Below are 24,461 nucleotides of genomic sequence, written 5' to 3'. Positions count from 1 at the left end.
CGGATCGAAGTAAGCTTACGCAGGAGACCAATATTCCTTGTCAAAACAGTCTTGAAAGGCTGCGCCAAGGCAAGCAGCTGCTGCGTCCTCCGCATTCTAAACCAGATTCAAGGGGTTGGTCACTCCGCACAGTGTCTTAAAAATACAGATGGGCACACCTGAGCACTTTCATTGGCACCCATGATTAGAAATTTTCAAGATATTTAAAGTTACTGGCAATACTGTACTATATCTGCGCCTGCTCTGTGCATGTGTGAATATGTTACATTGTTGTTGACACAATCCTATTTTTGATTTCATAACTGCAACCGTGAATTTCCGGGTATGGATTCCTCACAGCGCACATATTTTCAAACCATTAGGATAAGCGAGGTCATCAAGGCGATGACCGTTGCCAAGTACAACTGAAATCTGGGGGTCATACTGGAATTCTTCCGGATGGTGCTGGAGTCGCTACCGGAAGACTTCGAGATCGGAGAACTTCCACGCAAGACGATCGAACTGTTCAAGGATCTGGTGTGGAAGGCTTTGGTGTTTCAGAACAGTTTGATCGAGGTTGGGAAGGGGTGGCATCGTTCGTTGATTGAAAAGATGACCATGAAGGGACTGCTATTGGTCATAATACCGATTCGGAATGTGATTAGTGATTAGTGGGGAGAGCGAGACCCTGAAGGAGGAAGTAAATGGAACGTTGATGGCGTTGGTAGATCAATTTGAGGTGGGGAGATTCGTGACGGAGCTGAAATCACTGCATGTGAACTGTCAAATTAACCGGATTGCCAAACATACCATTATACAAACAAAAACTTCAGTCTGATGACACTCTCGGCACTGTCGGCACAGCTGCCGCACACGTGAGGCACACTAAGATAAAAATTGGCAAAAAATACGTATCAAACGTACTTTTCGTCGATTAACGAACTTTTCAGTCTCAGAGGCAGTGCTGTTCATTTTCATATCATTCGATTGAAGACGAACAAATGCAACCATCAATTGGGTGGTTTAATTTCGAAAAACATACCGGTTTTTAAACATCATCTGAAAGGGCTTCGTTTTATGAACACAAAGATATTTTTATCGATCCCATAAACTTTCATCTCGATTTATAAATCATGATTTAAATTTTTAATGTTTGACACTAAATCTTTTAGTTGACAGCTCGCTCCCATAGAAAGTCCCACTGAGGGGCGCTAAGCTGGTGATTTTTGCTAATGTAATCGCACTTATTTAAAATAATTACAGTGCTCTAAAATTAATGAAATTTTCGGTTCCATTTTTAATGCAGATTACGAATATGTATTTACCTCAATACCCCTTAACAACCCAATTCCGTGAAAACGAATTCTCACATGCCCATCATTTGAAGAGCTCCTTTCTCATTTGAACCCCATCGTCACTGTTAAGTGAGTCACTCACTATCATTTGGTATACGACAGTGGAGTATGGAAGAAACTCAGCATAATGGTCCCGAACAGACAAGTCGAACCGATGTCGACAAGGCAAGGCAAATATAAGGTTGATGTCGATCCAATGTTGGGTTTATGTCGGGTCAATCTTGGTTTTATGTCGGTTTAACATCGGGTTGGGGTTTGGTAGAAGTCAGGTTGGTGGCGGGTACTTTATTATGATGACTACCATGCGTTTGGGAATTTTTCCTCATTAGAGAGTTGTATAGACTTTTCTCCTTTAAGGTCCAAACGCAATGTGGGCGGAAGCGGAACGGAAACGGAAAGTTTGACAGTTGTCACAAATGACATCAAGATGCCTAACCGAAGTCGATTTGATTCTAACTAGTTTTCAATCCGACAAGTAGGCTTACTCAGATCGGGCTTTTCTGCTGCCGCTGCCGTTCCGCTTCCGCTGTCATTGCGCTTGGGCCTTTACTTTACTTAAATCTTTGTTTTTTTTTAGTTAGGTAGACTCCGATTCTACCCATAGTAGTTTTATTTTTATGCCAGTGATCTTGAAATTCTAGATTTTGATAATCCTTTAGCGGGAATGACACTGATGAAGACTGCACATGGTTGTCGAAATACAAATCGGTCATAGATACCAAAATTAATTAAGTGGAATTAAATGGAAGATTGCCATTGGCGGAACAACCAAACGTAAACAATGGCTTTAAAGACAAATTACTCGAGAATCAAAACACACCCACACAAACTAACAATGCCATTCGATAAAAGAAGTTTTCTCTTTCAGATGCTGGTATTAGATTATGTGGATGAGTTTTGATTCTCGAGAAATTTGCGCTTAAAGCCATTGTTAACGTTTGGTTGTTCCGCCTATTTCAATTGTTGGTCTAGAAATACCATTAAAGCTTGTGGAGCCACCCTGCCAATAAACTGAAAACGATTCTTACTCAGAGAGTGAGTCACTTTTACTCATTCGTATGGAGAAATTTCTAAAAACGTAGGTTACTTATGCGAAAGTGACCTACGTTCCCCATACGAATGAGTAAAGGTGACTCACTCTCTGAGTTAGATTCGTTTTCAGTGTCAAAATGCCGAGTATCCAAACTTCCATGCAATTTGCGTGACCGTGCGGCTTGGCATCCGACATGCTTAGGTAATTGTGTGCGATTTTCCCCTGGCCGTTGATGTTGCACGCAACTTCGATTAACCTCACGCTGAACATCACAAATCGCACTGTATCGGGGGTTGCATACACACGGGATGAATAGGGTATTGAGGTATGCGCATATCGTAGGCTGATGGCAGAATGTCGTTGAATCGAGAGGTAAGTCAGTTTGATTCGTTCCCGTTAGGAGCTCTGATCATGCCAACTGTAGCTGACATTGCTGCTTCTAACACGTAGGTATAATATATTGCTGCAACGTACAAGACGATTTTAATCCTTCCACCATTTTCAAGTGGTTTACTACTCTTTCTTTTCCTACTGAAGTAGTCGCACAACTTATCTGGAGTACATTCCTGTGGTTTCGAAACGGAATACTGGTTTTGAGGATTTCCAGCGATTATGGCTTTCCGACTGAGGGTGGGGATTAGGATCAGGGAATGCGACCACTATAAACATAATAAAAATGTCATTCAAGACGGTGCAGATTAGCCGCGTGGTTGGATCAGCCATTGGACGCGTGCTCGCCGCTTGATTAGAGTGTCTTCAATTAGTTCCATCCGTTTGGATCTCATCACATGGAGGGAAGCCCCACACATGATAACACCCCTGTCGCTCTCCACTAGTTAGTATCGTCACATGGAGTGACAGATGTTTTCGTTTTAAGGTTATGTTCACGTGGACCGGTCCGTGACTGTCATCATCAGCGGTGCGGCGACAACTGGAGATCGATTGGATCGATCTATGCTGACATTCCCGATTTACGTCACCGCCCCTTGACGGTCAATTAGTGCGATCAAACATCAAACGATTGGATGGGGAAAAGCGATGAAAATGGTTCGATTTGGATTTGCAGGCTTATTTTATGTGTGCTTTTTTTCTGTTGTTGTTGTGACGTTACACCAGCACCTGTCATCTTTCCACGCATACATTATTTTGTCATTTGTGTTTACATGTTCTTTTGTTTTTGTTTTTATCATTTCAGATTCAGAACTATCCTCCCTATCGCATGTTGGTAAGTGTTGCTTTACGTGTTGACCTTCAACTCATGTTTCATTTTGGCTTTTTTATTTTATTTTGGTTTGCATAGAAAATCATTATTTGCTTTTAGTAGATACGGTCGGTTTTGTTTTTGCTTATCTTAAGGTTAAACTTTTCAGGTCAACTGAAAATACCAGCTGATGTGAAACGAGTTCAAATTCTCAGCTTTTAATGCTTCATGGTTTATAAGATTTGTGAGCTACACAATTCGAACTGAAGAAACGGAAGAAACGAACAACGCATATTTGAATGCTTTTTCCCTTTCATAGCAGCACAAAGTTCGTCTGCAGCCAATCCTATCGTTTCTGGAATCGCACAGAAAAGGGATTAACTGATAAAAATGCAAACAAGCGACCACGGGTTCGAAATAAATCCCATCGGATTGGAGTTGGAACTTGAACTTTCAGTGGTGCTTCGCATCCACCAGTCGGTCACGAATAAATCACGGAATGGTTGCGTGATTTTTGAAACTATTTCCGTCTTGCATGATGAAGCTCTTCTGATATTGGCGCACTTATCGGATGCGGCTGTTGTACGATTGGATTCGTCAAGCAATTCGTTCCGGTAGAATCTATTTGTGCCAAGAAAACAGACAGCAGGGTTCCGAACGGGGGGCGTCCGGTATGGCTTCTGTTTTGTCTCCAGACTGTCTGCATTCATAATCTTTGATTTGCTTGGCTAGTAAGTGAGCCAAAGAAGAGGCGGGGGAAATGTTGATGGCTTTCGATTCACGAGAAAGCTGCTGGAAAATTACCGGAAAATAGGTGCACTGGGAGAAATTTTCCGGGGTGTTTCAGGACAGCTCTCAAGTTCCCAATTTTGAAGAAAGTGTGACCACAGGTGAGAGAAATTTACTCATGAGAATCGCTTACACTACATGAGTCCAAAATTGTTCGATAAACTGATAAGAAATTTATGAATGTGAGAAAAAAACTTATCTAGGTGTCACTTTGTTCCGCTTAAGTAAAAGTCCTTTTCCTCTTTCTAGTTCTCCATTTTTCCGTGCCTGCGCTTCCCCACCTGTAAACTTCTCGTTTCAAGGATAACCAAACAAATTTTCCACTGAGATGATTGCAGTAATTGATTGCCTCGCCTTCCCACTTCTTGCCAGCTCGGCGTCGGATTGGGTGACATCTCGAATTGGCTATTTTTCCATTGCTCCGGGGAGTATTTTTCCACAGCGCTGAGTAGCGTTGTCGGGGGAAAATGAGTTGAATTGACTGTAAAATCTTCCCCGGAAGATTGTTATGGCAAAAGTTACCAGCTGGGTAGATTAGATAGCGAAATGGGTGCCTCTGTGGAGTTAATGATATGGAGATAAACAAAATTTCGTTGTTACATGTTGTAGCTCATATTAGATAAGCGGATGTGCGGAAGATAAGGACGCTTGATGGTAAGTAGATGATATGTTGATTACTAAACACAGCCCCATTTCTCATTTCGCCACTCAAGCTAACAGCTGTTCAACATCCACTTGTTCTTGCAATTGGCACGATTTATCATTCTCACCGACGATTAAGCAATATCTCAAAGAACGTTCAAGATGGTGATTAAACTTATTTCACATGTGCACTTAGCATTAACTATTTGTACACGTGACGTAATTAATCATTGACATAAATCATGGAACGTAATCGTAGAATTATGTGTTTCGAAACCGAAACATGCGCAACTCAACGAAAAGTGAACTGAATTTCTCGATTCTTATGTCATTACGGTCGCTTGCATGTGTCGGTCTCTGGGCTCCAACATTTACATGACTTTTCGTAGTGTGCATTTTATCCAGAACTGTAGTATAAATGTTGATCTGAAACACTACTGCTACACTGTGCTACAGCTAACTAAAGCAAATAAAGTGAAATTAATAATTTACTGCCAAATTAGTTTAATTATTCTTCGTATCTATTTTTGAACGTGGTTAAGTGAAAAAACTGCTCTTCTGATACTGAATTGCAAAGGTTGACACTCCTGACACGATCTGCCATTCAGCTACGTCGAGGGAGCACCCGGTCGCACAATCGCCCGGTGACGACCCAGTGGTTGCCGCAACATTCCCCGCCCCGTGTGGTCCGGGATTGCCGAAGACGCCCAAGACCACTATCTTCGTTGGCGGTCGCAAGATAATCCCTTGCGCTGTCCGAATCCTAGCCTTTCTGACCTGCCCATCTGGAGCTACGAGAACCTCCGTGATCCTCCCTCTAAGCCACTGATTCCTCGTAGTAGCGTCCACAACGATCACTATATCACCCACTTCGAACCACGGGCTCGAACCACTTGGATCGCCTGGCCAGTACCGGAACGTATTCTCTAGTCCAACGGCGCCAGAATTCGTCGATCATTCTTTGAGATAACTTCCAACTATCTCTCAGTGCGCTACGATAGTCTACTGACTGCACTGCTAGTTGATTTACTCCCTGTGTCCCATACAACAGGAAGTGATTCCGGGTAAGTGCTTCTTGATCCGCCGAATCGAGGGCGATGTAGCTGCTTCGGCTTCTAGAATAATGGTTTCGAAAGTTTCCTCGTTCGGATGTCGCAGTCCGTCCCCAATGACATGGTTGTTTTTACGGATCGTACCATCCGTTCCCACAGTCCATTCTTCCATCTTCAGTGGTCGATTCGCTCCAACGAAACAGGTGCCGTTATCGCTGTACACCTCTAGTGACGCTCCACTCCGTGCCACGAATCGCCGAAATGCCATTATACAGGATTGTGTTGAGAGACTATGGACTACCTCCAGATTAACTGCCCGGATGCTCAGGCAGGTGAATAAGGCCACACAGCGCTTGACTTGACTTCGTCCGACCTTGATCATAATCGGCCCAAAGTAGTCGATCCCGATGTACGTGAACGGCTTCAAGAAGGGGGTCAATGGTGCCATGCGAGGAATTACAGGAACCGCTTTGGAGTTCTTACATCATTGACATTCGGCTGCTACTCTCCTTACACGTCGTCGTAATGCCGGAACATAAAATCGTTGGCGTGAAGCAGACGTCGAAGATAGCTGTCAGTAAGGAGGAATGTTATCGAATGGGTTTTCGGTAAGATAATGGGGTACTTAGCTTCATATGGGGCGAATGGAGCACCCCCCCCCCCCTTCCAGCTGCCTATTCGAATAACCCCCGATTGATCGATGAACGGCGACACTCGATGACTCGGATCTCTCCATCTCTATACATCCGTGACTTCAGCAGCTGTAATCCCGAGGAAACGCTTCCTCTTGCACTTGTCGCCACAATAGATTTTCCGCATCAACGAGTTCTTCTGAAGCTCTTCGGTGTAGACGGCACCAACTGCAGAAGCGGGTTACATCCATAATCGGATTTTTCACTACCTCTTGATTAAGAAATAACTGTTTCACCTGTTCTTCTGTAGTATTCTGACGTTCTGGTTGTATCGGCCATTTTGATGCTGGTTGGCAAAGGAAAATGGGCCCGTTGAACCATCAACTTTCCATACTAAAGTCCGGACCAGCCTGGCATTTTGTGGCGTCGTCAGTCACATTCAGCCTTGATGGACCATATCTCGACTCATTAACTCTGGTTGTTAACAGGATTTCACCAACATGAAATGCTACGTACTGGTAATAACGAAAGGCATCTGAATTTAGCCAGGAGAGTATTGTTGGTGAATCAGAATATCTTCCGGGTCCTAGGAAGCGTCAGATTCTGGCACACGTTTTCCATCAAGTGAATCCAGATTCAGACTCTTGTTTGTAACTTCCTGCAGTACTCCCAGATTTCGCAAAACTTCCTTAGAATTCGAAACGAACTGCCGGATCTCAAATCCTCCTTTGGCATGGATGTATTTCACTTGCTCCATCTGCTCAACCGCTTCTACCACAGTGTCCACGCTTTCAAGGTAATTACCTTCGTTGCTCGTAGATACTCTTCTGCGAACTCCTCCTTGACGTAAACTTACGGCAAAAACTGTCTATCTGCTGCTCGAATCATGATTTGGTGAAACATCTCTCGCAGATCTCACCCAATCGCTACATTTCTCTCGCGGAATCCGATCAGAACGGCGATGAGCGAAACCATCAAATCCGGACCTTTCGTTGAAACTCAAGCCCTCCACTGTAGCTGCCGCATCCCAAATTAAACGAGTCTTGTTCGGCTTTTTGGGATTTCGAACCACTCCAAGGGGTTGTAGCTTTGAACTAATCTCCTTCACCTTGGCGTGCAAGCCCGGGCTCCGCAGCAAACGCTTTTCCAAGCATTTCAGTCGACGGAGTGCAAGCAGATAGGAGTCGGGAAGGTTATGTTCATCCTCCTTCCACAGAAGTCTGACTTCAAACCCTGTTGGAACGCGAACAGTTGTTCTCTCGAGAACAACAGCAGCTCTTTTGTTGTCCTCCGATTTAGGTTTCGTAGTGACACAGTATTTTAAAGAATTGCTTCCTCAGGTCGTGCAGCGTTGCGTTATCTGGAACTTGTTTTTCCCGGTCCTCGTGGGAATTAAGGTGTTCTATACCTCCCGATTCTGAATGCCGGCCATAGATGCTCCAACCAAGTCTAGTTTTAGTGGATATAAGTCCTCCATAACCTCCTGCTCGTAACTTCAACACGCTGATCAATTTCACTTTATCGACCGCAATGATGATCCTTGGTCTGACATCCGAGTAGATGTACATGACAGATTTCCGTGTTGTTCAACGTCTGACTCGGTAACTTGAGGTGTTTTACCGTTCCATACGGAAACCATCAACTGGATCCCCTGCGACTTTTCTTCGACCCTCATAGCGTCACATGTCCAGCAGAGATGAAGTGGTTCTTCTGGACCTGTTACTGCAAGCAGTTCAGCTACCTCAGCTTCTATTATCGTCGATGTTGATCCGTCGTCCAGAAAGGCGAACAATCTCTTTACCGGAAGAAGACTCACTAGAGCTTTGGATGTACTAGGCTGACTGTTGCCTGAAGCTGCGGAGTGTAGCAATGTGTTTTGGCGTAACCGGCAATTCTTGAATCCGCATTCCCCCTTGGAGCGACACGGCCAGGATTTGTGCTTCACTAAACATATGCGACACAAACCTTTCTCACGGACTGCTCTCCATCGACTATCAACGTCCAATCGAAAGTCGAAATTTATGCCCGGAATTCAACTGCTGGAGTGCTAACTCATGGACTTCCAATGGACTGTACAAACATGTCCAGAAAATCTAGATTCATCGTTCAAGGTTCTAGCAGATTAAATAAGCTGGAAAAGTTTTGGATACTTCCTGAACAACTTACAATCTTAAAATAATTTTTGAATTTTTAAACAGTTGGAGATCCTCAGAACTTGATCAACCTGAATTCTTGGAAAAATATCCAGAGAACTTTACTTATACCTTTATCTGGATGTCTGGAAGAATATTTTGTAACTTCTTCAGCATTTCCTGAACATCCCTTAAGTTTTACAACATTTCCTCAACTTCTACGAAGTTCCCTGAATTTATTCCAAATTTCATATTTTTTCCATCTCTCGTAATACTACGAAGGTCTCTGAACATCTCTGCACTTCTGGAAAGACATCTATCATCTACAAATATTCATGAACATCTGGAAAGTTCCTTGAAATATAACGAAGGTCCCAAAACCTCCAAGAAGTTCATGGAGTTTTTTTTAAAGTAAGATCTCTGACAAACTGCAACGATGTTCTCTAAGCTAAAGCAAGGATCCCTGAAGTTCTTAGAAGTCTATTGAACTATATTTAGATCTTCTAAAAAATTCCTTTTTTACTTTTTCAAAATTCTTTACCCTTATATGAAGTTTAACGCAACTCTTTAAAATGCTACGAAATTCGCAAAACTTCTACAAAGTTCCACGAACGAAATTTGTTGAATTTGTTCGTAATTTCCGCAACTATTCCAAGTCCATGAGGCTTTAAAAAAGTGTCCTGAAATTATATAGAGGTTCCCGATCAATAATGAATTTCCCTGAAAAAAATTCTCTTAACTTCTACGTAGCCCATCAAACATAAAAAAAAATCCACTTCTACGCAGTGTCCCAGAATTTCTACTGCGTTTCCTCAATTTCTACTCTGTTCCCTGAACTTCTTAGAAGCTCTTTTAGTTTAACAAAGTTCGCAGAAGGGGGGGGGGGGGGCTTACAAGCAGTTCATTGTATTTCCAAGATGTTGATAGAACTTCAGAGATGTTCATAGAAATTTGGAGATGTTCATAGAGCTTCCGAGCAGTTCATATAACTTCCGAGATGTTCGTAAAACATCCGAGTAGTTCATAGAACTTCCGAGCAGTTCATAGAATTTTCAAGATTTTGATAGAACTGCCGAGATGCATTATTATTATTGTCTTTATTAATTAATTAATGAACTTCCGAGCGGTTCATAGAACTTTCGAGGAGCTAGTAGAACTTTCGAGTTGTTTATAGAACTTCCGAAATGTCCCTAAAGTGTCCGACTAGTTCATAGAACTTCCGTGCAGTTCACAGGACTTTCGAGATATTCATGGAGCTCTTTGATCAACTGATGGTTTTTGGAGTAATTCCTGGCCAATCAAATATGTGAGAGACATGATTTGACTTTCGAGCAGTTCATAGAGCTTCTGAACAGTTCATAGAAGTTCCGGGGTGTTCATAAAACATTGGAGATGTTTGTAGAACTCTCGAGATATTCATAGAACTGACGAGCAGTTCACAGTACTTCCGAGGTGTTCATAGAACTTAAGAGAACTTCCGAGATGATAATAGAACTACCAAAACTCTTATATAATATCCGAAATGAGCATGGAACTTCCGAGATCATCATAGAACCTCCGAGCAGTTCGTAGAACTTCCGAGAACTTAATAGATTTTCATACCAGTACAAAGAGCTTCTGAGCAGTTCATAGAACTTCCGAGACGTTCATGGAACTTCCGAGTAGTTCAGAATACTTCCGAGATGTTCTAGAATGTTCGGGCAGTTCATAGAACTTCCGAGTAGTTCATAGAACTTCTGAGATGTTCGAAAAGCTTTCGAGGTATGCATGGAACTTCCGAGATGTTGATAGAACTTCTGAGCAGTTCATATAACTTCTGAGGTGTTCTTAAACCGAGTAGTTCATAGTACTTCCGAGATGTTCTAGAATTTCCGAGTAGTTCATATAACTTCCGAGTAGTTCATAGAACTTCTGAGCAGGCATGGAAAATCATTTGCATTCATTTCGTGCATTCATTTACATTCATTTGCCTCTAACTTTTTTCTTCAACAGCATTCCGCAAAATAATGTGCAGAGCTTTTGTAGGTTTTGTTATTAGCTACAACTTTTGTTAACAAGTCAAATCCGTATCTCTTATGCATGACGAAGCAGAGCGAACAGAAGCCACCACTGTTTTTCAGTGAATGTAATTTACATTCACTGAAAAACAGTAACAAGTTCTGCCCGCTCTAGTTCGTGATGCATAAGAGATACAGATTTGAGTTGTGACCAAAATATGTAGCTAATAACAAAACCTACAAAAGCTCTATACATCATTTTGCGGAATGCTGTTGATGAAAAAAGTTAGAGGCAAATGAATGTAAATGAATGTATGAAATGAATGCAAATGATTTTCCATGCCTGCTTCTGAGATGTTCATGGAACTTACGAGAAGTTCTAGAATTTCTGAGCAGTTCATAGAACTTCCGAGTAGTTCATAGAACCTCGGACATGTTCGTAAAACTTTCGAGGTGTTCATAGAATTTCCGAGCAGTTCATAAAACTTCCGAAAAGTTTGTAGAACTTCCAAAACTCTTATGATGATGAGATGAGCATCCCAAGTAACAATTTGGGTTTTATGAGGGTTATGTAGACCATGATTTACATTTATAGAATGCTTTAAAACTTTGATAAAACTTAAAATGTTATTAGGGATGGAACTTCCGAGATCATCAAAGAACTTCCGAGCAGTTCATAGAACTTCCTAGCAGTACAACGAGCTTTTGGACGGTTTATAAAATTTCCGAGCTGTTCATAGAACTTTCGAGGTGTACATGAAACTTTCGAGATGTTCATGGAACTTCCGAGATGTTCTAGAATTTCGGAGCAGTTCAAAGAATTTTCGAGATGTTCGTAAAACATCCGAGTAGTTCAAAGAACTTCCGAGATCATCAAAGAACTTCCGAGCAGTTCACAGAACTTCCTAGCAGTACAACGAGCTTCTGGACGGTTTATAGAATTTCCGAGCTGTTTATAGAACCTTCTAGGTGTACATGAAACTTTCGAGATGTTCATGGAACTTCCGAGATGTTCTAGAATTTCGGAGCAGTTCAAAGAATTTTCGAGGTGTTCGTAAAACATCCAAGTAGTTCAAAGTACTCCCGAGATGTTCTAGAATTTCCGAGTAGTTCATAGAACTTCTGAGGTGTTCGTAAAACTTCCGAGTAGTTCATGGAATTTCCGAGCAGTTCAAAGAACTTCCGAGTAGTTCATAGAACTTCCGCGATGCATTATTATTATTGTATTTATTAATCAAATAATAGACTTCCAAGCGATTCATATAACTTTTGAGCAGTTAGTAGAACTTTCGAGATGTTTATAGAACTTCCGTAATGTCTCTAGAACTTCCGACCAGTTTATAGAGCTTCCGTGCAGTTCACGGGACTTTCGAGATATTCATGGAGATCTTTGATCAACTGATAGTTTTTGGAATAATTCCTGGCCAATCTGATATCTTGAACGAATATCTGAGGGACTTGATTTGACTTTCGAGCTGTTCATAGAACTTTCGAACAGTTCATAGAACTTCCGAGGTGTTCATAGAACATTGGAGATGTTTGTAGAACTCGCGATATAATCATAGAACTAACGAGCAGTTCACAAAACTTCCGAGCAGTTCACAGATCTTCCGAGGTGCTCATAGAATTGCCGAGATGTTCATAGAATTTCCGAGATGTTCATAGAACTTCAGAGATTCTCATAGAACTTCCGAGATGATCATAGAATTTCCGAGATGTTTATAGAACTTCCAAAACTCTTATATAGCTTCTGAGATGAGCATGGAACTTCCGAGCAGATCAAAGAACTTCCGAGCAGTTCATAGAACTTCTGAGAATTTAATAGATCTTCCTACCAGTACAAAGAGGTTCTGAACAGTTCAGTTTTGAGATGTTCATAGAACTTCCGAGATGCTCTAGATGTTCCGAGCAGTTCATCAAATAGCTCGAGGACTAACGGCTTTACTTCTTTGGGATTGACCCCAGGCCTTTTGGGGTTAGAAGCAATCCCGCTTACCACTACACCACCGGTAGAGGCTAGAGAGATGTATTATTGTCTTTAAATATTAACTGACAAAACCCCAAGGCTGCAAAATGCGTGTCGAATCAGTTGATATGGCTGGTTCTCGGTAATTTGGATACCAAATTTTAAGATTGAGCCACTATTTGGAAGCTATGACTATCTACTTTCGAATGGAACACACAAGGAACCGATTGGACTTGTAGTTAGCCAGAGATGACTCTGCGGAAATTCGGATTCACCGGGAAAATGGTCAGTTCCTGAAAGTTGATCCGCGATTTTCTCTAAATTGCATACAACCACAGGTTCAATCGGGTTTCTACATGTTCTAAATGAAAGTAGATAGCCATACCTTTCGAATGGTGGCTGAATCGTAACGATTGATCATTGCGTTGTTGATAACCAGTCATGTGAACCATGAATCGACACGCATTTTGATCGGAACTTTTCCGGTACTTTGAGGCACTTCTGTCAGTAAACGGCACTTCTCTCAGTGGAATTCCGATCGGTTCAGAATTGCGATTTTTGCCAGTCAGATAGACGACATTGGCTGGGTTTCTGTGGTAACAAGCTGGAGAATTCCTCTGTATCGCCTGGTTGAAGTAGCTGTAAAAGAGTCTGTACAAGTCCCAACTCGTTTATTTTGAGAACCCAGTCTAATACATACAGGATGCGACCACCACAGCTTCATTCATGTTCAGATGAATCACAGACCTTTAGTGTTAAAACGAAACTGTTTGTAATACGTACTTAATATTTTCTAGGCGAATCGGTTAAAGTTTGAAACGGCGTTTAATGACGAATCAGTGCTGCCAGTCGAACAAAGACGGCATGGTTTGTATACTAAATACCTCAAATTTTACATTATATTTTAATGAGCTGCCAAGCGACCATGATTATTCGGTTTCGACTTTTTGTGTTCTAACTACCTCAGTTGATGACGATGCAAATTTCAAGTGATGCTACAAACGGTTTGAACCGGTAATGACAGTAAGATTCAATCATCAGCAGGGTCAACGAACCTTAGCAGGCTTCCTTCCACGATGCTCCTCGGCTACACAAAATGCATTCATTCTTAAGTCCTACGTAAGATGCGCAGAATTCACACCGTCCAATGATGCAGTTAAATAGACTTTGCCTACCAGGTTTTGACGCTCTTATGCGAGCTGCCGCCTGCTGTGAAATTAGTGTTCTTTGAAGCCCGTCCACGTATTAATTGAGAACTTTCTATACCAACCAATGCATTAATTTGTATGTTGTGTGGCAATCACAATTATACAAGGAAATCGAGACAATTTCCATTCTCAAGATGTCCTAGACTGGACCAGGAATCGAACCAGCCACCTTCGGCTTGGTAATTCCGTACCTTAATCGACTAGGCTATCCGATAGAGTTTGTGTGAATAATAAATCGATCTCAGATCGATAATCACGCTGTCATTGCACGATAATCTCACGTGTCGCAAAACAATCCTGTCATCGTCCATCAAGGAAGCGGAATTTTCTTTCAGTTATATCAGCTTATATCAGCAAAAAACCGGTATGACATCGCGCGCCACCCGCACAGATCCACCCGTTTCTGGTTTCATCTCAGCTCATCAGCGTCGCATTCAAACGCACTCCTCGCCGAGATTACGGATGAATGGGCGTACGAAATGCTGACTGGTGCCGTTTTTTTTTTCTCGGATTTCAATTCTCATCGTAAAATCCACCAGAACCGCCGTAAACTCATCCCACGCGCGAGTGCACCACATGATTTCACGTCCAAGAAAAAAAACCCCTCGTTACTCTTTTACCACCACCCCCAGACTGTTGTTCCCTGCATTGCCCGCTCCCGGTCAGTCACTGCTCACTTTGTGAATTTGTGCACTGTTCTTTCGTGATTTGGGAGTTCAACCCGCTCAACCGCAACCGGCACCGTGTGGTGATTTCCGCCTCGGTACGACGAGATTGTCTTTCATCAGTCCATAGTCGTAGAATTGCCACCACCCGAACGTCGTGAAACCGATCAGACAAGGCAGGCAGAACGCCTCCACGCGATCTTCGCGGATCGGTTGTGACGTCAGGAGACTACGACCCGATATTCCGGTAGGTGTTTTGCTTGCACCATTTGTAGCAAAACATTAGCGGGACTTTTCTGTTTTTGTGGCTACTGAAACCATTGAGCTCGAAGCGCTGGGAAGACTTGGATGTCATTTTGGATCTGTCTTTCTTTTCGTTTGAAAAATTTGTTTAACGCTAAAGACACGTGCGTCGTGCGGGGGATGTTTGAAATAAATACAGATGTTTGTGGATTGTTTAGAGCGAAGTCCAAGATTGTTTAAAGCGGGTTCAAATCAGGTTTCGTTTGCAACACATTTTGAATTCTGACTCGTGGACTGAAACGTAATCAGTTGCCAATTTCGGGATGCATTATTTGCATGCTCAAATTTGAGTTTAGCTTACTCATAAATCACTTAAAGTGCAGGAAATCAGCGACGAGTAAATTTGCCTCATGTTTTGGCAGGTTTATCCACTAACAAAATCCCGAATATGAGAAAAGTAAAAATTGGATTCACTCAGTCTAGTACTACTCCTAGGCTGGGTACAATTTTCGTCATTTTTCCTCATTTTCCGGCAGATTTTTTAGGTTTTCCACAGAAAAAAACATGAGGCAAATTTTCTCATCGCTGAGTTGCTGCACTTTTGGAGATTTGAGTCGTCTCTTATTCGCCGTGTAGAGCTTCCCAAAATTGAGTAAACAAAGTTGGGACTGACAAGATGACGAATGAACAACATCGTTCGGACTCCGGTCAATGTTGTCCATTCGTCATCTTGTCAGTCCCAACTTTGTTTACTCAATTTTGGGAAGCTCTACACGGCGAATAAGAACGACTCAAATCTCCAAAAGTGCAGCAACTCAGCGATGAGAAAATTTGCCTCATGTTTTTTTCTGTGGAAAACCTAAAAAATCTGCCGGAAAATGAGGAAAAATGACATTGTGTACTCAATTTTGGGTAGCCATACTTTTAACAGATATGAGTAGATCCTACTCAAATTTGGGTTGTGTAGAAACAACGTGTAGTGAATCCTGCCGTCAAAACACACTACACGCTATTTATAAACAATTCAAATTTGAGTAAGGTCTACTCACTGACTGAGAAGAATGTTCTGTGAAAAACTGTTTGAATATGAGAAAAATCAAGAGAGGTTTCACTTAGTCAATATTAGTATACTCCTAGACTGAGTAAAATTTTCGTCGATATTCCTCATATTCGAGAACAGTTTTGAGGAAAAACGAGGAAAATTTTACTCGACTATACATGACAATTACAATTGGGTTCTTTAATTTTGAAAAATATATCGGTTTCTATACATCATCTGAAAGGGCTTCGTTTTCTGAGAACAACGATATTTTTTTCGATCCTATTTACATCCATCTCGATTTTTAAATCAAGGTTTAAAGAAAAATAATCACTTCACTGTTTGACACAAAACTAACAAATTGACATCTCCCTCCCATACAACGTACCACCAAGGGGATGGTGATTTTTGCTAATGTAATCGCACTTATTTAAAATAATTACAGTGCTCTTGATTGATGAAATTTTGGATTTCGGTTCCATTCGTGATGCAGATTACGAACATGCAATAACCTCAATACCCCTAAAGAACCCAATTCCGATTGGCGTTGACGGCGACTCTGTAGCTCTTTACTCCTATGGTAAAATCCATAAGCAAACGTCAGACTGTGCGTGAAAAATGGCGGACTTTGTACTATCCTTTCACTCCACCGAAAAATCCCATAAGAAACTGCCAATCTTTTCTAGAAGAGACAATTTTTCGACGGTGCCGTAAACGCCAATTAGGCACTTCGATAAACTCTCGGGCAACAACAGAAAAGGGCCCATCAGCATTTGCAAACAAAACGTTCTTAAGTCCTTTCCGCGCAAAGTGAAGGCCACTTACGCAAACCAACATCACCATCGGGTAGGGGAAAGTTGTTGGTTTGTGTGGGTGGCCTTCGATTTCCGAGGAAAGGGGCTTAGAACGGTTTGTCTACAAATGCTGATGGGCCTTTTTCTATTGTTGCTCCAGCACTATCACTTGGCTTGACATTTCGTTATATGTGTGGTAGTGAGATCATTTACTTGACTTTTATTTTGATACTAAAAGCAGAGTCAATGTTATAATACGAGTCCCGCCAAGAGTGAAGCCAAAAGTACCAATCGAACTGTCAAGCGCAAGGTAAATATATTCAAATGACAAAATGACAAGCGATCAACGAACCGAATGATAACGCTATGTCAGAAGATATAATCTTCTTTCTTCTTTTTCATCACAAGCAGCCTGTGCGACACAGTTCACTCGGGGCGGTAGAAGGAAACGAGCAAATTGTTGGCAAACTGCTTCACGAAGTAAAGCCGAAGATGATACACTTGTGTTCAGTGTTGGAAAAGTTCGCGATATTTCACGAAGTTCACCAAGTTGTGTTAATGGGAATTTTTTTGTTATGTCTTTTCTCGATTCATATCAAGCTGTCCTCATCCGTGTATATTGTACCAAAGCAGGCAAGCAATATATCATTATCTTTCTACCACTCCGATCGAGCTATGTTACAGAGCGAGTTTGTCATGGTAGTCGTAGCAACCATTTGGTCTGTATCGTTGGTTGCTTTATGTGTTTGGATTAGCTGGTCAAGCGGGGTAGTGAACTACAAGTTTTGCCTTTATTTCTGACAATATTTTAGTAATTAAAGATGAAAAACATTTCTTCGCTTTACTCAGTACATTGTAGTATTTAAAAGTTATATCAAGCACTTGTTTGAACATTTTTCAGGTTCTATATATCTCAGAAGCTCCGTTATCGACATGAAATGTTTCACTTCTGAATGGAAGTCTCTGACGAAAAATAAATCACAAACAGTGTTGCTTGTTTGCAACATTTTCTTTTAGCGGGACTCTTATTATAACGAGGGTGGCCAGATTATTTTTTTCACTATCGGTAGGTTCCCGATGTTGTTTTTTGAATAGGGTAAACGCACCAGTATTGGTCACGTGCCTATTTTGGCAACCAATTTTTACAATTTTGTGTTCAGTAACGCCACAGTTTGTTGGTACAAATCATATTCATCGGTGTAAATAATCATTTTGACCACAAAATGCACGAATATTGTTATTTTATCGGTTTTCTGAGCCAAAATAAGAACTTATGGCCAATGCTGGTGTACTTCCCCTATACGATTTCCTAGGTGTCCGAAATTTTATTAGTTTTAAACACAAGGCAAACAGAAAGAGATCCATCCTACAGCCATCGCTTCAATGATATGAGTAATTCGTACACCTAAAAAATATGCGAATATTAACAATAACAATTAAGAATAACAAGTAAATGCGAGTAGGACGTATGGAACACGAAATCAAAAAAAGGAGAAACAGAAAATAGCATCAGACAGAACAAGTCGATAAAACGTAAAAAAATACTCAATCGTACACGGTAAGAAAAAAGTACCCAACGCCCAGTTCACTTTTACATACTTTTGACTTTGTCTCCATTTCTCCTTCTAATGTTGTCAAAAACGGAGGAACAAAACCACCCCACAGGGGTAGTAAAGTGTGGAAAGCCATAGTTGAGTATATTCATATTTACGAATTCCACACAAGTAAATGAAAACTACTTTGACTCGCTTTACATACTCGCGTTTGATCAAACTGACTGACTACACGGAAAACAAAACATAGGTTTTGAACATTTTTCAAGATAACTAAGGTTGTGTTCCAATGGTGAATTATCACTTAAATTTGACAGATGTAAAAATTTCAAATAAACCTGCAATTCCAGCAGGAACCGACCGACCAGGAATCAATCTTGAACAACACCTTCTCAAAAATCTGATGATCAACAACAGAGAGATTTTCGAACACTATAATTTATTTTCGAAGTGTAAAGTTTAAGTGAAATTTCACCAAATGGAACACAGCCTTAAAATCTATGATTCTCGGTAGGAAAAGTAAAAAATCGGTAGTTTTGAACCTTTCGTCTGTGAATCGGTAGGACTACCGATAAATCGGTAGGTCTGGCCATCCTGATTATATCATCGACTCTGACTAAAAGCATCGTGGTTTGTGTTACCTGGATCAACCGGAGAGAAAGCACTGTCTATTTCGTCATCAGTTCTTACGCGAAAAGTGAAAGTGACATCAACAATTTGGTTGCATATGAATGGTATGGAGTGAAAAACAAGCTTGATTTCACATGCTGAACCTTTGTAGATCGAGGGTCATCTCCGATAGACCGAAGTTGCATCCATTTATAGAGTTCTCCAGATGCACAAAAGTATACGTGAGACCGCGCGCTTCCTTTTTAAGTAGTTGTGTTATCGCGATACCTTTTTGGTTCATCTTCTTCTTCATTTTTATATATGGTTGTTGGATTTTAATGTTCGTGAGATTGCGCTTGGGGATCTCTATAGAGCTTTAATCGGCGTACCATTTAAATTGAAGGAGTGCGATCAAGAGAGAAACAGATTAGTGGGAAAACAAACCATCAATTTATCCCTGTGTGCTAGATAGAGAAAAACGATTAAACGTCAAAAAGGTGTATCCAGTATTTTACGATCGCTTATGGCAGCCACAATCTGGCTGAGTTTCTGGTAGGGAACATAAGATTTGAAGTTTAGGTTATGTCGTTTGACGTGTAAACGATCAAATTTGAACGTTTCCACGTCAAACGAAACAACCCAAACGTCAAATCATATGTTCCCTACCAAAAACTCAGCCAGATTGTGGCGGCCATAAGCGCTCGTAAAATGCTGGATAGACCCAATACAGTGCGAAACCGAACTTTTTGACAGTGCGAACCTCACCCTGAGGTCTGGGGGAGGTGGCTGTCAAATGTGATAATCGTTGCCTACACTCAAAAAATATTGAAATCTAAATAGTATAAAAGTTACGCTAAATCGCAACTCTCCGTACCGACGCAAAGGTCGGTATAAAGGGAGAGAATGCAAACTTAGTATAAAAATGGTTTATGCGTGCCATAGTATAAAATCGAAATATACTTACAATGCATAGACACGGTTTATGTGAGAGAATGTATTTTTCGCTTCTTTATTTTATTTATGGTACATATTATTGTTTTCAAATGAAAATTAAAATTGTCTCAGGAAGGTTTTTTATTTATTTTATTTTTTATGAATAGTATTTAAAAAATCGATGTTCATTAGGATGAACTCGTGCTCACGCAGACTAGCTGCCCAGTAGATCACAGGCGCAGTAAAAATCCGCCGTGACGAAGCTCTTCACCAGCACGAAGCTCCGATGAGAATTCAGATGTTCTTTTTCCTATAATTTTACTAAACACTGATCGAATTCCACTCCATTATTCGGATTTAGTATAATTTTGACGAAAATTTTAATCGAACCAATGTATACATTTTGAAAAATTTTAAAATGCATTAAATGCATAAAATTTAATCTATATTTGTTTTGTAATATTTTTGAGTGTACCTCGAATAACTGGTTCCAAACGACAACAAAGCCATAAGCCACGATGGTTTGTTGATGTTTGGAACCAAATTCACATATGAAAAATCAATGAGTGTAAATATGTCGTCTCTTTCGTTCTCCAGCTGATTAAATGGATGACGGAGTTTGACGTCACACTCCTTCAACCTTTAACCGTTTAAACAGCGGGAGAACGAAAGAGATGATATTCACTGAGCCTTACATATTTCCATCTCATTGATGGATTTTCAGTAGCCCGATTTGACAGCACATCCCGCCCCTGCCTGAGGTAGGTTTAGAAAACAAATGATCAAACTGACGTTTGTCAGAAAACAAGCAGACCCGATCTTGCATTTGTTTCTGCATTCAAAATCTATATCTATGTGACTATGTTTTATAACCGTAAAAAAAGAACCTTAGAGGCACAATGAAATTTATTGTAACAATACAATAGAACTTATTGTACTTACAATAAATCATATTTTCTACAACGATCTTCAAGGGTATCCTGTAAAAAAAGAACCGTAGAGGTACAATGTAATGTATTGTAACCATACAATAGAGTTTATTGTATTTACAATAAATCGTATTTTCCAAAACAATAAAATAACAATAGAATGTATTGTTTCCACAATATAATCTATGGTAAATGGGAGAAGATACAATAGAACAAGGGGGTCGTCATGTATCACTTTTTCCCGAACAAACTTGAGCCATTTACCATTGCAAGAGCAAATTTTCATTATGTCGTAAGTAACATTCGCACCGATCCGAGAAAAATAAAGTTTTGTTTTGATGACCGAAAAGTTATTCCTATTTCCAATTAAACACATATAATCTCATAGTGATAGCAATGTTTAACATATTTAGCCGGGTTTTAATCATACAAAGGCAAATCGCTAGCTTTCATGCTAAGAAATACTGGTTTTTGAGGCAAAAGTTATTATACGTCGTTTGGTGGCCCCTATTGTTACTTAAGTAAAAGTGCATTTACAAGGATATTCGGGAGAATTATCAATTACGTCTCCTTACGTGCAGCCCATTCATCATTTTAGGACCACCGAAATCATCTTAGCAACAAACAGTTCGATTTATTCAGTTTAATAATGAAAAAACGAAACGACGAAAGCACACTTTTCACGGGTTTCTCAGTGCTGTTACTTAAGGCAAACGGCATCTCCATAGAAATCGGGTGACTTAAGTAACATCGAAAACTATTTTGAACGGAAGGTGATTACGTCAAAAAGCAATTCGACTGGTAAATAAATTTAAAAATGGGATGTGATCCTATATTCGGACAGTATATAGTGTAATAGCAGGAGCATCGATTGACACTGATAGCTCGACTTTGTTTACCTTTGTTACATTCGACGTAATAAAAATTTGCTCTTGATTGTATTGTTGTTCTATTGTTGAAAACTCTTATTAAATGGGACGTATTGTACATTTATTGTAATAACAATATGTTAAAATTTCGTGTTCTATATACGCACAATAAGATCGATTGTCGGCAATAGATTTGCTTGTAATTGTATTTTATTTTATGGTAATTGTATGGTTATTTTTTCCATAAAATAAAATACATCAAAATCTATTGCCAATTGATCTTATTTTACGTATATTGTACAAGACACTGAAGACACTGAAGAAGTCTGCACATTGTAGAATAAATACGCGTACAAGTAAATAAGGTAATGGAAAATTAAATAGAAATTACTAATCCTTCTCTCTCTCTCTAAATAATTGTGGTTACTTGTGGGCAGGGTTGCTTCCACTTACTTGCTAAAACAATGTTTTTCGGAATTATTAAATCAATAGATGTTATTATGGTGTTTTGTGCTTGTAAGTTTAGAGAAGAGGTTGTAAAGTATGTGTTTGACACATGAAACCTGTCCATTTCGCTTCCAGAGTGTCACAATCAGCGATTTTATGATTCGTGAGCGTTCACTCAGAGTGAGCGCTCGCGAGTCGTAAAATCGCTGATTATGACTATCTTAAAGCAAATTTGACAGGTTTTATGTGTCAAACACTTGCCTTTCAACCTCTTCTTGTATCTAACAAGTACAAAATATCGTTATAATATCTAATGATTCCAAAATTTCTCATTTTTAGCAAGTGAGTGGAAGCAAACCTGCTACTTATTCCAGTCACAATCAAATTGCAGCAACTTATTTCGATGGAAGTGCGCTGTTTGGGTACCTAAACTGAACTCACACAATTGACTTTGAAGCTCTAGACAAATTTCTCTTAGAGCTCTTGCCAAAACGTTCTTGGCTGGTTTCTCTGAAATACCTTGGTATTATCCCTAGAATTCATTCGAAAATCTCCTCAATTTGGAATTTTCATCTAAATTTTCTTAATAGTTCTCATACCAAGATGCCGGTGGACACCAATTTTCAATTTGTTGAGCCCCTTCCATACGCAGCAAACAAATAATTTTACAACGCAATCGCAATATCGTTGAACGCACCAAAATACGAATGCACTAAAGCAACAAAAACAATCAAATTTACATCCAATCCGTGAAAGTATAGAGTTGCTTGCGGTACAATCGATAGAACTGTTTCCAACACATCGTAGGCACATGAGTAAATCGGTTATCACATCTCTTTTTGCCAGTGGTGGCGGGGGGAAGAAATACCCCTCACTATTTCTCTCCAACTGGGGAGATTAGTACCTTCCTCAAAGTTGTCCTTGCTCGCTTTCTACTCTCTATATACAATTTTCACACTGCCGTACTCTAACGGAACTATCAACTCTACACTCCTCATCTATCGTATAAAATGACCACTATAATCCTGTTATTTGAAATTTAGCATCTTCAACTATGTAAAATCGGTAACTTCACACAGAAGTAATACAAATAAAATAGTTGAAGTATTTTTTTAATTATCTTTCATTTGATATTTTGATCTTTGAAATCGCAGTAGTTCAAAAGTTATGAATTTTTGAAAAAAGTCGTTCAAAAAATGATTTTTTGGACCACCCTAACATGGAAATGGTCACCCTTATGACAAAAAAAAACACGGGTCTAATATTTTGCGATAAGGAACAACTACTACCAATTTTTACGAAATTCTGAGAACCACTGTATCGCTTTGCTATGAAATGGCTGTGGTTTGAATCGGTGAAAAATTGAGAAAACTAGAGCCAAACGAACAACAAAATATAGGACAGCAAAATATGTCAGGGACGCAAAGGTTAATTTTCAAGATAATTTGCATTTCAGGCACAGCTACGTAGCAAGTCCATGCTGGAGGCGGCTGGGTACGATTCCTGTCTGGACTATTAATTTTTCGGGTTGGATAATTTATCTACTTCCTTGGGCATAGAAAGCTCTAAATTGAAATGTGGAAGTGCTTCAAAGAACACTAGGTTTAGAGCAGCCAAAAAGCTAATATGCTATAAGCGATAAGCTTGAACTGCCATGTAGTAGTAATGCAAAATGGTATTTTCAAGCAATGAAAACAGTTGTTTATTTGTTGCTGATTAGTATTTGAAGACGCGTATTTCTTTTGCGAAATCACGGATTTCTTTTGCGAAATCACGGATTTCTCGGATCAAATTTTGAAAATTTGTACAGCCCTGAATGATTGAATTTTACCTGTTGAAACTTCAGTAAAAATAACCGAAGTCTGCAATCATTCCAGAGTGTATAGATTGTGAAGATTCGAATAAAATGACGCCCCCTTATCGAACCCGGATCGGGCAAAAGTCATATTCATAATAGTATCCATATCTGAAATGATATCTACGTTTCATTTTTCGCATCATACCTGTTACTTTGAACCGAATCACCATAAATTTAAGCTATTTACAACAGATCGCAGGAACGAGCGAATCCCCTAGCGAATGCGTCACTGTCATATTCCACGAGTTCTGGCCCAAATGAAATTGATAAGGATTTTATAACCTCAAATACAAAAATAGTCTCTCTCCATTCACCATTCCCGTTCATTATCACCACAAAAGACAAAGTTCAATTCCTCACCTGGTCAGGGATTTCACCTGAGACGATAACCTGTCGCTCTCGTCATTACGCCATCGAGAATGCTTACCAACAAAATGCATCCGACTCATCAAATCCAATCGCTTTCCATCAGTCCTGTTCTAGCTTACAAATATTCCTTTTTGCCGCTTGTTGCTGACGGAATACAAGTCGGTCAT

General features: G+C 40.2%; 1 protein-coding gene across 4 annotated transcripts in view; it reads left to right on the top strand.

Moving 5' to 3' along the window:
• LOC135696869 (T-box protein H15) overlaps positions 1-24,461 on the top strand; it is a 433,864-nt gene that overhangs the window by 256,576 nt on the left and 152,827 nt on the right. For 2 of the 4 annotated variants that reach the window (XM_065216407.1, XM_065216409.1), the window contains exon 3: positions 3,563-3,592. The exons of the other annotated variants lie outside the window; for them this stretch is intronic. In XM_065216407.1, the coding sequence (XP_065072479.1) occupies positions 3,563-3,592 (30 nt within the window). The remainder of the gene's footprint in view (positions 1-3,562; positions 3,593-24,461) is intronic. 4 annotated transcript variants of the gene reach the window in all.

This window comes from Ochlerotatus camptorhynchus, unplaced genomic scaffold, assembly GCF_037179485.1.
Source record: "Ochlerotatus camptorhynchus isolate MF236.1 unplaced genomic scaffold, CSIRO-AGI_Acam_v1.1 ptg000062l, whole genome shotgun sequence".
NCBI lineage: Eukaryota > Metazoa > Arthropoda > Insecta > Diptera > Culicidae > Ochlerotatus > Ochlerotatus camptorhynchus.
The sequence above is the reverse complement of the archived record's forward strand: the minus strand, read 5'-3'. Positions and strand labels throughout refer to the sequence as shown.